Genomic DNA, 14,123 nt, shown 5'->3' with positions numbered 1-14,123 from the left:
TATTTAGGCAAAATGTTTTAAAAAAACACCCATCTTTTAGTCCTTTTTAGGCAAAATGTTTCACTTTTGACTATACCTACAACTATAAATATTAGATTGAATTCTTTTTCACCCGAACTTTTTTTTTATAAATGACTTATTTGAACTCCTTTTCAAATGAAAAATTCAAAGTGAATAACTTATTTGAACCTTTCCTGAATAAGTCATTTGAACGTTTTTCGAATTAAAAAGATATCAATTTAGTATTTGCGGATAAAATTGAAATTGAAAGGCGCAGGTTTGAAAAAAAATTGTCGATTTTACAAGGTCTGAGTATAATTGAAAAAAAGCTAAAAATTAATAATTTTAAGATATTTTGCTCATAAAAGGGATTTGCATAAAACACTCTCTTTTCTATTTTATTTTAAAATTTACCTCATTTTAAAAAATATTTTTTTCTTTCATTTTTCTTTACTTTTAATTGTACTCTCATTTAAATGTATTTTATTAGCATTTTTATTCTTTTCTTTTAGACACCTGTAACTTCTTCTTCTGTCATTTTTTTATATGATAATTGTGACAATAAAATTTTCGGCAATCGCCATTATCACATTCTCTTATTTTGGATTTGTTTTTCCTCTTTCTATTTTCTTTTATCTGTTAATTGTCAATTATTATTGACGATTTTGTTTATATTCTCTTTTTATAAAAAAATCGACATATCCACCCTTTTTTCGTGATAATTGTTTAATTTATTATTTTGAATTGTTCTATTATCGTTTTCTGGTAGTTTTTCAATTTTTTTTGATGAAATCGTCATTTTCTTCACGATGGAAATCGTGTGAAATAGTATACAACTATTTTTTTGAAACTTTTGCGAACCATTTAAGATATTGAAATCTTTATAAATTTTTTGATACTGTTTTTAGATAAAAGTTGCAAATTGTATTTAAAATTTAATATCATGTGAAATTTTGTACCTCTTGAGCTCATTTTATCAATTAATTCTAGCTACCGTGAAAGGTCGATCTATATACTTATATAATCGAGAGAACCAAATAAGCATTCTAGTAAATTCCCAGCTTATATAAAACACTTATTTAATTTTTAAAATTTGTTGTTAATAGATAATTCTCATCAATTTTTCAATTTGAATAAAATACTTATACCAAATTAGCATTTTTAAGAATTTTAAATTTAAATAAAACACTTATTTTAATTTTTTGAAAATTATTATAAACAAGTAATTCTTACTATTACTTTTCAAATTGGATAAAATATTTAATTATCATTTCACAATTTATAAAAAAATTAAATTTTGGCCATTATTTGTATGAATTTATTTTTAAAATATAATTATTAATTAGGATTTCCTGCAAATGCACTGACTTACGACTAGTTAGATTCTACTTCTGCTCAGACAATGGTTAAATCATTCTACCTAAAATTCTAAGAAAAATATATATTTGAATTCTGAACTTATCCACCTTTTTTTTAATCTCTGAAATTCATTTTTTAATATTTAATCCTTACATTTTTAATTTTATAGATATTAGATTCTCCGGACTTTACCAAAGCTGTTAATGCAATTGAAACAAAAAAAATTATTTGAATTTTAATTTATTAACCTCAGCATTTTTATTTTCATTAACAATAAGTCCCTCATCAATATTTTTTTCATAGTTTGAATTGATACCGTAACATTTTTTATGACGAAAAAACCTAGTATCTACAAGTTAAAAACCTTATTAAAAAATGAATTATACCACAATTCTAAGCACTAAACAACAAATGGCTATAATAAAATGGTTTCACAAAAGAGATGAGACATAACAAATGAATGAATCTAAATCTATTATACATCTGCAGACATTGATACATAAATTTGACAGCTTTACATAAACAACTTACACATCTTTTCTTGATTTCCTATGCAGAAGATGACCATAATTCTTAAACCCAAGGAAAATTTCTATCTGAATTCTGTAAGTACAACAACTGTACACACTTCTATATGGCCTCTACTTCCTGAATCACTACCCGAGTTAGTTTATCAGGTTCGAAACAGCATCACTATCCGACAACTATCGACACTCATTAAGCCTACACTGTTTATACATTTGCCTCCAAAACTGGAGTTTAAGGCAAGCTTCCACCCGATAAGATTCGAGTTTATAAATGAAGATTGAAACCTTGTTGTGTTCATCCTCCTCCTGAATCTTTTCTCTTCTTGCCTGATTTGCTTGGTGGTTTGCTGTTATCAGTTGGTTCTGGATTATGATTCCTTTGCGCAGGTTTGCTGCCTGGCTTTGGATTATTTTCGAGGTCGGTATGAGGTGGTGAATTGTTGTCCGACTTGCTACTGACTTGTGCGATATCTTTAGGAGAGGAGGGTTGTACAGTCTTTTCGTAAAGAATAGCAGCATCCAAAGTGTATATTCTGAGAGCAAGAGAGGATATCGTAGCAATCTTTGCTGCAGCAGATAGCGATGACCAATACCACCACCCATTTCTCAAGTAGTCGGTTTTAATCATGTACTCGAATACTATTGTTGCTTGAACCATCTGAAAAACAAACCAAAACAAATGTTATATAACTAAAAAGTGAGGTTAAAACTTGTGTTGCTAATTTTATAACATAAAAGTAGGATGAAGAATAAAATGTGCTGCAGTAATGTCAATCTTCATCAATGAATGTGAACAATAACTTGCCACCAAGACTAAATTGTTTATAATTTCAACTATTATTTCAGTTTTTACATTTTGCAGGCGATTTCACAGTACAAAATTTTAATCCGTGCCGACATATTTCACGTATATCCCAGTTCCCATCTTCAACATTGAATTCATAATTTTTTAACCACTTGTGCGTGCACAGCAAAATCTAATAAAAAAGGGAGGATAAATTCTGTTTTTAATCAAATAATTAATTGAAAAATTCAGGTGTTCAGTCATGTAGCACTACAAATAGAGCAATCAAGTTCATGATATGATACTAGCCTCACATTTTTATATACGCCCAGGCCAGGGATTGCAATTGGTGAGATGTAAACCATAGTGCTTTGTAAATAGACTCACTACTTAAGCTATAAATTTTTAAATCAAGAGTTAAAAATGTTCTTACCTCAAATATCGACTTGGCATATTTGACAAAAGCTCGCCATGTACATCGTTTTTTCAAACACCCATTAGATGACTTTAGTGCTTCTTCTGGGAGGGCAGCATCCATATCAAGCAAGTTGATCTTTAGCTGCCTAAGAATTTGAGCCCCCTTTCCCACAAGAGGTCTCAATGAAGAACCACGAATTCCAGACACAGGATTCGCCTGTTTTGAAGAGTTGAATTTCAAAGAGGTTTGATACTTTTTGTCACTCATCAAATATGATCTACCGATTTCTTGTAATTCCTCATAAATATCAACTGCATTGCGATTCTTAGCTGAGTTGGACTTACTAAATTGTTTCCTATCAGTTTTCCTGTCCGATTCTAGCAACCGACTTTCCACATTTGGGGATTGATTATTTTGACTAATCTCATTTTTCCAAGTAAGCATTAATTTCAGTGTTGGGTCACTGAGATAAGGAGATGCACATGGTACAAGTGATGGAATTCCATTTGAACCAAGAAGGCCAATTTCCTTGACCAATTCCTTGTTAGAGCTTCTAGTAATAAACTTAGCACTTATCTCTTCAAGGCTGTAAGGAGTTGTAAAGTCATTTCCACATCCAACCAAATCAAACTTAATCTCATGCCCTGCACCGGAAGACTTGTATTGCCTTGTTTTCCCAGAGCGCTCTCCGTTCTCAATCCCAATTATTGCCTTCCGTTTTGAAACATCTTCAACGGCTCTTGTGTTCTTACGGGCATGAGCACCAGAACTGCATTTCCCATCATTATGTTCATCTAGTTCACACTTAGAGGAAAATGAGAAATGGCAAGAGCGGCAATGATGTCTAGATGGCCATATTGGTTCTAAGCATTCACACCTGAACATTTTATTATCGGAGGTTGCATCACGATCTCGATTTAACATCACTGAGATGTTGGTGGCATCCGGATCTGTGCAAGGACCGTACTTCTTCTCCAGTGCAATCAAAGCTTTAGTCTCCAAAGCATTTGACTTTTTAGTCTTCTCAGAATTCAGAGGCGTTGAAGTTGGCTGCATCACATCTGGAATACAATTTGTAGCTACACTGGAGTTATAGCCAAATCTCAACCTCTGTAGAAGGGACTCTATTAACTCTCTCTGAACCGGATCATTATCCCTCAACCACTTGATAAGTCCTTCAATTTCAGCCTCGGATTGATGAGAAAACCACTGAAAAGATACTGCTATGCTATTGTTCAAATCGTTTGCAAACGGACTTAAGACATTGGAGCCTTTGGACTTCGAGAGATCATCTGGTCCAATTAGAGAAGATTCGAGGGTCAGATTGCTGGGAGACAGATTCATATGCTCTTCAACAATGCTCTTGTGCTGCACTGCTGAAGTACCATCAATAACCACCCATGGGAATGCACCTGGCCTGGAAAAGGCCCAGTACAGACGTCCGGCAGAGTCCTTCCCTAAAATTTCCTTCCTCAGAGATGCCTTCTGCAGTTGTGACTCTAGATGGGTAACTGTGTCCTGCAAGACAGAAGTCCGATTCTTGATAAGGACTGCCTCAACATTACTGGCTGGTAACTCATTCACATCTGGTTGATTAACTTGACACTCGGATTCTGGAACCCTGACAAACTGGCTTCCATTGCTGATGGATTGTTTAGGAAAATCATTTATTTTGTGAATTTGCTCTTCCAAATGTGTCAAATCAATAGCAGATATTGAACGTACACAGCTTATATTATGCGGCTGTCCCATCGATTTGACGTAGTTAGGAAGCACACCAGCTGTTCCCTCCTTTCCAAATTTTCCAGTACCATTGAGAATGCCTGTTTTTGCTACTTTTTCAGCGAAGATTTCTTCTTTAAGCTTTAGGTTCCTCCATTCTGCAGAAAGTGACCGCAATTTCTGCTGCAAATCAACAGATACTGAGGCACACTGATCCAGGTGTTCACGAATATTGGCAGAGTCCAGTACCTCATCACCCAAAAACTTCAGGAGGAATATTTTCTGTTAGAGAAACAACGGTTGATGCATGTTATTATGATTAGAATACAGCAAGGGTATAAAATAATTATACATGTCTGCAGAACCCAACTAATGACAGTATCTCATAAAACAAACAAGTAGAAACCAGTAAAAGTAAGGCCAGAAACTGAAGTACATATAGAAAAAGACACAAAAATGAAAGAAGGAACAAAACAATAAACAAGTTTAACGTTTTAAAGCAGCAACTGGAAAATGATTTTCGTATGCAATTCAGCTGATTGCTGCAAAGAAATTGTGAAATGAGGCAGAGAAAATATGAAGCGGCTGGACAATGCAATAAACAGACTTAGACATGGCTGATCTTATTGATGTTTATAAAAATTTCATACTTCCTAATGACACAAAGAGTTAGATAAAGGTCGAGAAACAAACCTCCTCCACACTGTAGTCCCAATAGTCTGTTATTTCCATAGTTGTACCTAAATGAGCAAGTGTCTCCATAATACCACATGTAAACTCTCCTCGATGTCTTTTTTTACGGTAATGGCTAATGAACTGAGGAACCTGTGAAGCACCTTGACCACTGCATGAAGGACAATACCAGTTTCCCTCAGGTATTCTTGCAAGAGGAGGATTTAAGCAATATGTATGATACCCAGAGTCGCATTTATCACACAACAAAACATTATCATCGTCTTTATCTACACCACAGACTTTACAAACACCCTCATCCCAAGGAGCTTTGGGCATCTCATTTGCATGCTCAAGAATATCTTCCATTTCTTTCTTAGCTTCGGAGCTTGGGCATTCAATGGTTGCATAATCTGTAAGTTTCTGGACTAGTGTGAGGACCTGCACTGGGTTTAACTATGTTAAGGCTCTAAACGAAGGGAGGAAAAAAAGAATCCAAGTTAAATGATGCTAATTATATGATTTGTTTAAAACCAACCGATCAAGGCAAATCCTATTAGAAGTAACATGAAGACATACATAATGGATGAAAAAAATTAAACTAGTCTGTCTCTCGCTCTCTCCTTTATTCTTTTCTACAGTAGCCTTGAGTGTTTGCAAGTACACCACAAAATTATGATAATAATAGAGAAACAAATAGAGTGGTATTGACCAACCTCTTCTTCATAAAGTGCCTCAAACTTTTGGGATAATGTTTCAGCTAAATCAACCAACTCAGACTGATCAGCATACGCTGTATTTATGTGATGCCAAACCTGCCAAAACAAGAAGTGACAAATTACTTTTTAACGTAAGGCCCACAGAAGTTCTGCTATAAAAGAAAGAAAGAGGATAAAAAAAAAACAAAGAATATTCGTTATTGATGTTTAACCCTCTAAAGCTTGCAGTGTGAACAGATGAACATTTGATATTTTTCTTTCTAGAAAGCTCATAAGAACCAGGTTGGTAGAATTAGTGTTTTTCTTATCCAAAACAGGGATGCAATTAACTCCCAAGCTAAACTTAAACTTAGTTTCCAAATGCATTTACATGAACATTAACATAGACAATGTTTTATTTCCATAATTGTACATTACGAAAGAGCAGGACCAACAACCCCCCATAAACATTTACTAAAGAAAAAAAATGCGACCTTTATCTAGTTCCAAATGCGTTTACATGAAAATTTAACATAAACAACGTTTTAGTTCTATATTTGTACATTACGAAAGAGCAGCACCAGAAGAAAAACAAATCCCCATAAACAATTATTAAAGAAAAAATTCGCGACAAAAAGGTTACCTCTCGAACATCCTCTAGGAAAGCTTCATGTGATCCTCCATAGGCCCCAAAAGCCAATCTCAGATCAATAGTTCTGAAGTCTAATGGACGAGATACCATTGTAGGGAAACCAAGCAGTCCTTCATCATCATTATCAGAAGCATTAAGAAGTGTTCTTCCCAGCAAATTACAGAAAACTTTTTCCTCATCGGCAGCAGCTGCAAGGCGAAGCACTTTACGGCATTGTTTCATTATCACGTCGGACAAGGTATTAATGTGCTTGCTTTTTTTCTTCCTATTAGGTTTCTGCGGCGGAGGTTCGCCACACACGTTTGCCAATACTGATAGAACAGCTTTCTGTTATCAATAAAAGAAAGAAATCTTGAGTTGATCATCATCCCAACAGCCCTTATTGTGACAAATTTGCAATTATAAATCCCGGAGCACAGACTTTTGATAATAATTAATAATTTACGCACGTGCGGGAAGAAAGTCTAAACAATCAAATCCTCAAATTTTACAAGTGATGGCTAAAAATGGAAAATAAAAAGAAAAGAGAAAGATATTAAACGAATATAACGATTTTGGTATATGCTATTTTATAGTAAAAGTCTAATAGATAGAAGGTTCGCCTCATTTAAAACGGTAATCCATTTATAATTATAAGAGATGCAAGCATTGGCAGCATTTACTTCTCACAAGTTATAAAATAATCCACAAAATTGTTGCCCATTAATAATTTGAGTTATTGGGTATCAACACATCTGAGGTTAGCAAGCGACAAATTCCCGAATTATGACAAAAACAAGCAGAAATAATTACATAACCACAAGCCAAAAAGTCTTTTGGAAGTGTAGTTATGACCATTATTTTCATTAACGATAATTTAAAATGAAAAATACAGAGAGGACAAACCACGTATTTGCAGCATGCACATGCAAAAGAGAACAAACCACGGAAGATAAAACCAACTTCCGCTACAAGAGGATCCTAATTGAACAAGTACATAAAATTTTCCATCTTCCCAATAAGTACCTTAGTAGGTCCTGAAGCATTTCCCTTGTAAACTTCCTTGCTGATTGAATATTTCAAAATCTTTGTTGCCCATTCTGGTGGTTTTAGATCCAAAGCATCATAGATACATCGCCGTATTCTTGCTCCCACATTTGTGGGTAGCTTCCGTACCGGTTCTAGTACTTTTGCCCATTCAGGAGCTTCACTATCTTTCAATGCAACTTCTCTGCCAGAAATGGCATCAAAAGAATCGTTGGGGTCCACATTTAGGCTGTCATTAGCGACCTTTGACGTACCAAATATCTGCTTTGTAGCCTCTGCAAGCAGCTGAGAATCAGAAAATTAGAGCACCTTATTCAATAAGCATGGAAAAAGATCAGCATCACACACATATTTCATAAAAGCAGTGAGGTTGAAGGAAATGAGGCAAGACATTTAATATATGGACAACACTTTCAAGAACTAACACAAATGTTGTATTTTTCTATAGACACAGGATTGCAAGGCACTACTACATAATGATAATACCAAACAAGGGATTAAAATATGTCACGTTGTATAAGTTATATATAGTAATTCAATTATGAAATAATAACCACATTCTACCTAGCGAGTTCTTTCGGAGAACGCACAAGATTTATTCCGTTCTAGAAATATTTTAGGTAAATGAAGGTAAGTTTAACATAAAATTTCGACGAACACCATGAAGTAATTAAAGACGAGTATTGGGCCTACAACAGATCCGCCATACAGCTAAAACCGAGAGTTTTTTTTAAAGGAATGAGAACACAAATTTCATTTTAGGTAAATATGAAACATAATCATCTTTTCAAAACACTGATCTAGATCTTGTATAACTAGGGACAAGAAAGCGGAAGACTAAATTAGGTAACAAGGTAAATGAAATGACGACATCAAAACTTCTCGTTATGCACATCCACATTTTATGATGCAAGTAGACAACTATGTTACGCTACATTTTAATGTCTATGACAGCTCCCGGATTTTTCAAATTGGTAATCACTTCTTAACTACAAGTAATGCACGTGCAAACCTACTTGTGTGCATGTATTCAGAAACAGTGCCACCCTGTCTCCCATAGCATACAAGTTATGCTTCCACAAAAAGTAATTCCTAGGTACGTAAGAAAGAGGGAGATTGTGAATAGGCGACCAATATTCTATAGAAAAACAGTAAATTGAAATTTTGCTAGCAGATTAAGCAAGAAAATACATTAGGTACAAAAAATTATCGTGAGTTGTACTTATCAATTGCTTGTGCTGGATCAGCAGCCTAGGCAATTAAACAAAGAGATCAATTTTTAGCTAGTTTTCCTAAACAGTTTTAGTTGACAGACATATACAGATCCAGCCTACTAGTTTTTCATCTCATTGTTACTATATTTCTTTTATCGTACTCAGTCACCAAAAGAAGAGATCATTCTTTTCCTTCTTTTGGAAAATGGTCATGTACACTAAAGAAAACTGAAACCACAGAGGCATACAAGAGCTAACTATCAAAGGTCGTGATTCAATTATTGTTCCTTACAGTCAGTTTTTCATACAATTAGATTCGCCAAATAAATAATTTATAATTCAAAATCGATTAAATTCTATGTTAAATGATAATCTAAAGGTAGATGGTTATGATGAAAAGATTAAGAGAATGTCAGGTACTAATGAGATTTATCTAAATGATCGAGGCAACCAGCAATTTGACATAAAGCGTAATTTAAGATCATCAAGAGATATTAAATCTTTAAAACACAAAAAGAAAACATCAGTAGATGATAGACTAGGAAATAAAAGCCAATCTACCAGTGCATCTGCTTCCATTGAAGCCACTCCTGGAAGAGAACCATGAAGTGCCTCACTATCTCCTTGTAAACAATAAAACACTTTGCAACTTTCACGGGTCACAACCTCCGAAGAATCAAGGTTGCTCTCCATGGATGCCACAGTTAATAAATATCTTCTGGCCAATTCAGGCCAAGTAAGTTCATTAATTGGGAGTAAATCAAGCATTGACTTCCTAGCAAAATTCAAGCTATCTGCTTCTTTTTTCCTTCTCTTTCTCGACCTGGACTCTGCACTTTCAAGAGAAGGATCTACAAAAACAGCCAACTTAGATTGTAACTCTGCCAAGAGTACTTTCAGCAACGAACAATGAGCATTATACAAAGTTTCACCACTGCAACTGTAATGCATTTCAGGTTCATCCCTCATTTTGGCACCTGCATCTGATGTTTCTAATTCATCTAATTCATGTTGACTTTCCCCAGTAACTTTTGATGCAGAACGGCTACTAACCGTAGAAGAATGACAGTCTATAAGTTCCTCCTCAAGTTCCTTAAATGATAAAGGTCGATCCAATCCCAACACTTCAGAGAACCGCCAAAATAACTCCCATGACTAACAAATAAAACAGAAACAATATGAACATACAAGAAAACCTAACTTGAAGAGCTTACTACTAAATTTTCCTTTTATGGTTCTTAACCATAAGAGTTTCCATACCTGAAGAACATCACCAACTAAAACAGTGGGAAGCTTTGAGCTCAATGGCTTGCCAGGGGGACAGGAGTCCTTCGACTGTTGCTTCTTAGGGCTTTTACATCCCTTCAACATACTAAATGTCTCTTTCTCACCTTGTACACCATCTTTCCTCTTAGCCAGGAAAAACCCATTTTGAATAGTTTGTAAATTTGATCCATCTCTTCTCTTATTCAGAAATGTATAACTTGAACAGGAGTCAGCCCCAGGAAGCTGCTCTATTATCTCTTGCACAAAATCAATATCCAGTCCAAATCTGTCCTGGCCTAGCCACTCTACCAGCACTTCACAAGTAGTAATAAGATCATCATTGCTTTCAATACGATGCTGAACATTGAAAGGGCCAGACAAATGGCAAAACTTGGCTAATGAATCAGGTGATTCACTAGCCTCCAAATTCTCATGGACTAGGCCAGATGACCACCAGTCATATGCATGCCTGCAACAAAATTTGCATACACCGGTCCTCTTGTACACTTCACGACAAGACTGCGCGAACTTCTGAGCTACCATTGTCCATACGGATGATGATGATCTGCCTTCTACTAGGAACTCACCAATATCATCACCTATTCTTCTATCAGTGGATGCAGGTTTTCCGATGCATGAAATGCCATTTAATTTTTTACTCAAATCATCAGCAGGTTGAGAATTTGAAACTTCATCTAAAGAAGTTGCAGCACCAATAAAGTCCAGGAGTGAAGGGCTATGGTCTGACAATATCATCTGCACATCTATGTCCTCATTATTATCTATGTCAATAGTGCTATTAGTTTTCTTATTATCTGTGCCAAGGCTTGGCCTGTACAGGACTGTTGACCCAGTAGGGAAGGGCTTAGTAGAACATGGATATCGATGTACCTTGAAAACTGGACTACAATCGCCACCATCTGAGACATCACATACAAAAAGAGATCCCGTAATCTTGTCATGCCAGCTGGATTTGTAGCCTACAGGCCAAATCCGGCTAGTGCAATGATAGGAAGGTCGCAAATCTATTTCCCCAACAGAAATCACAGAAAAATCTTCAAACTGGACGGGAAATCCATCCTGAATGGAAGGCAGATGAATGGTGAGAACTTATGCATTGTGATAAAAAATACATTTTGAAATGAAGTTAAAATACTTATGAGATAGGAACCATAAATTTGTGCCTGAGTGTGTTTGTGAGCGTGTCTCAAACGGAGTAGTGTACTGGGTACTAACCTTACAATTATAAGAGCCATAAAACTCAATTTGCTCTGATTCAGTTTGTTCAACTGTTATATTACTCCTCAACTTACAGGCCTCAGCATCCACAGTCCCTACTGAGAACTTTCCAGCAAAACTACTTTTCGAATTTTCTTGAGATTCTTTGAAGAAGTTGTTTCTGGAATTTGACAAGGAATCATTTTTTACTGTGAGTAAATGCAACCCGTTCTGTGCTGAAGCAAATCCATCGTATTTGTCCCGAGCTCTTGAAAAATGGAATTTTTCCACCAAACCAAGATGACTCGCAGCATCAAGTATAGAATCAAACCTACTTCCATCTGGTGAGCAGTAAACTGCAAGGGTTTTGCATCTTCTCGGACAATAATAAAATTCCACTCTCCAGCCTTCTTCCAGAACACCATGTTTATCTAAAACAAATTGTTTTAAATTCTGTAAAAAAAATTCACTCTGCGCCTGTAACAATGATGATGTAAGGGAAGGACATTCACTTGACCAATGCCTCCCTAACACAGAGCGAGGCGGATCTAAGTTGAATCTCTGCTGTACAATTTCTACATGACCTGATCTGACAACACTACTCACACTACTCGGTGGCTTCATAAGCTCAAAATGACTCCCCGTAAATAACAAATTAGTACACGTCACTTGTGTATCATTCGAGTTGCCAATAGACGAAGAAGTATCACGCATAGTGTGCATTCTACAAACCAGAAAGAAAAAAAACACGAAACCACTATAATCAGCTGTCTTAGAATTCATCCACACAATGCAACAATAAAGATGGTTCGAACCAACTATAATCAACTGTCGTATACTAACAATGCAATAAAAAACAGTCAATAAAACTATCAAAGCCAAGCATTTTCAGATTAAATTTTATCTACCAAAGAAAAAGTATCAACTTTTTATATACGTACACATTTTACTATGACCCCTAATGTCAATTTAAAAAGTTTAATGAAGAAAATTAAAAGTAGAATTGAATCTTTAAACCCTCAATTGCAAAAATGAAAGAAATAAAAAAAACCTTTCCTTTTATAAATGCTAAGCATTTTTTTAAGTCCTCTTGCCATCATTAAAATAAATTAGCAAACTTAAAAACAATTAAACAAAGATTAACTGATTTCAATTAAAAAATGAAACAAAGATTAATTTTTTTTACCTGGAATTAAAAAAATGAGAGTTTTCATCTTCTTCTTCAAGTCCTTCAGCTTCACTAGGCAAGGCATTGATATCAAAGAACACGTGCTTACCTCTACCGCTACTACTCGCCCCGCCGGAAACCGCCGGCGGCGGTTGAGGAGGACAAGAAAAGGGAGTAGCGTGAGTATCATCTCCGGCGAGAGGAGAAGAAAGAGGAGGAGTTTCGTTAAGATCGATGACAAACGGGACGGAAGACTTGGCGTTAGAGGAGGTGTTAAGCTGAAGCAGGTGGTGGTCGTCCATGATGGTAACGGCGTTAACAGATTACGTAATCGAAGAAGACCGGGGAATGATTGCGTGCGGTAGAGAACATTATAATTGAAGAAAAAATTGAATGTTAGAAGAAAAGAAACAGAGGGGGGAAATGAAGATTTGCTGTTTAGAATCGAAACTGAAACTGAAACTGAAACTGAAAGAGAGAGAGAGAGAGAGAAGGGAGTTGGGTTTGTGTCTGCTGTCTTGGAAGTCGTGAAAGGGAGCTTTTCTGCAACTCAATTTTACACTATTCGACAAAAGGCGTTACTTCTTGTCCTAATGTTTTTCTTCTTTTAAACGCCGTCGTTTCCGGGTTTTCCATTTTCTAATATTATCCTAATATTTCGGCTTAATCACACAAAAGTATCTCATCTTTTTTAATTTTTTGTTGAAAGTCCAAACTGTCAAAACTATCAATTTTAACCTATTTTTTTATTTATTATTTTAATTGTAGTCGTCTGTTTAAATTGGAGCAGAAAGATATTTATATTGATATTATTTCATGTTTGAAATTTTTACGGTAAAGAATTTTGGAAAATATAAAAAGACATATATGAATTGTCTTCTATTTTAATTTTAATTAATAATTTGTAATTGAAAATGAAAAAATGAGTTAAAATTTACGATTTTAGATTTAAACGAGAAAAGTTTGAACTAATAATTTGAAATTAAAAATAAAAAAAAGCTAAAATTAATGAATTTGGATATAAATGAAAAAGGTTTGAACTAAGAATTTGAAATTGAAAGCTAAAAGAATGAGAAAATGAGCTAAAATTAATGATTTTGAATGTTTTGGATATAAACAAAAACAAATTGAAACATTTGGGGTGTTTTTGGATGGTTAAGGTTAAAATTTCGAAAAGTTCATCCGGACAACACGTACTGAAACAGCACTTTGATCTAAGCTTCCATGTGTTACCTGGTTAACAATTTGGACGGTTTAGATGGAGTTTGGTAGTATTAATTTTGAATCTGCGGCTGAGATATGGAGGAAGCCAATTGTACTAAATGTGGCCCTGCACTTTCAACTCTGAACTACCTTCCATTTTAGACCTATTTTTCAACCCTAACGCCTCATCAGGAGC

The 14,123-nt window shown here is 35.1% G+C and overlaps 1 protein-coding gene across 1 annotated transcript; it reads right to left on the bottom strand.

Moving 5' to 3' along the window:
* Nucleotides 1-1,809: 1,809 nt before the first annotated feature.
* LOC126657799 (methyl-CpG-binding domain-containing protein 9-like) lies at nucleotides 1,810-13,285 on the bottom strand. The gene is made up of 10 exons (XM_050352577.2): nucleotides 12,743-13,285; nucleotides 11,575-12,280; nucleotides 10,333-11,418; nucleotides 9,634-10,227; nucleotides 7,838-8,143; nucleotides 6,824-7,159; nucleotides 6,199-6,297; nucleotides 5,504-5,923; nucleotides 3,104-5,092; nucleotides 1,810-2,544 (listed from the first exon to the last, which is right to left on the bottom strand). The coding sequence occupies exons 1-10, from the start codon at nucleotides 13,024-13,026 to the stop codon at nucleotides 2,182-2,184; spliced, it is 6,183 nt and encodes a 2,060-aa protein (XP_050208534.1). The 5' UTR covers nucleotides 13,027-13,285; the 3' UTR covers nucleotides 1,810-2,181.
* Between the last annotated feature and the right edge of the window lie 838 nt (nucleotides 13,286-14,123).

This window comes from Mercurialis annua, linkage group LG7 (assembly GCF_937616625.2).
Source record: "Mercurialis annua linkage group LG7, ddMerAnnu1.2, whole genome shotgun sequence".
In the NCBI taxonomy this organism is placed as follows: Eukaryota; Viridiplantae; Streptophyta; class Magnoliopsida; order Malpighiales; family Euphorbiaceae; genus Mercurialis; species Mercurialis annua.
This window is presented reverse-complemented; position numbering and strand designations above follow the sequence as displayed.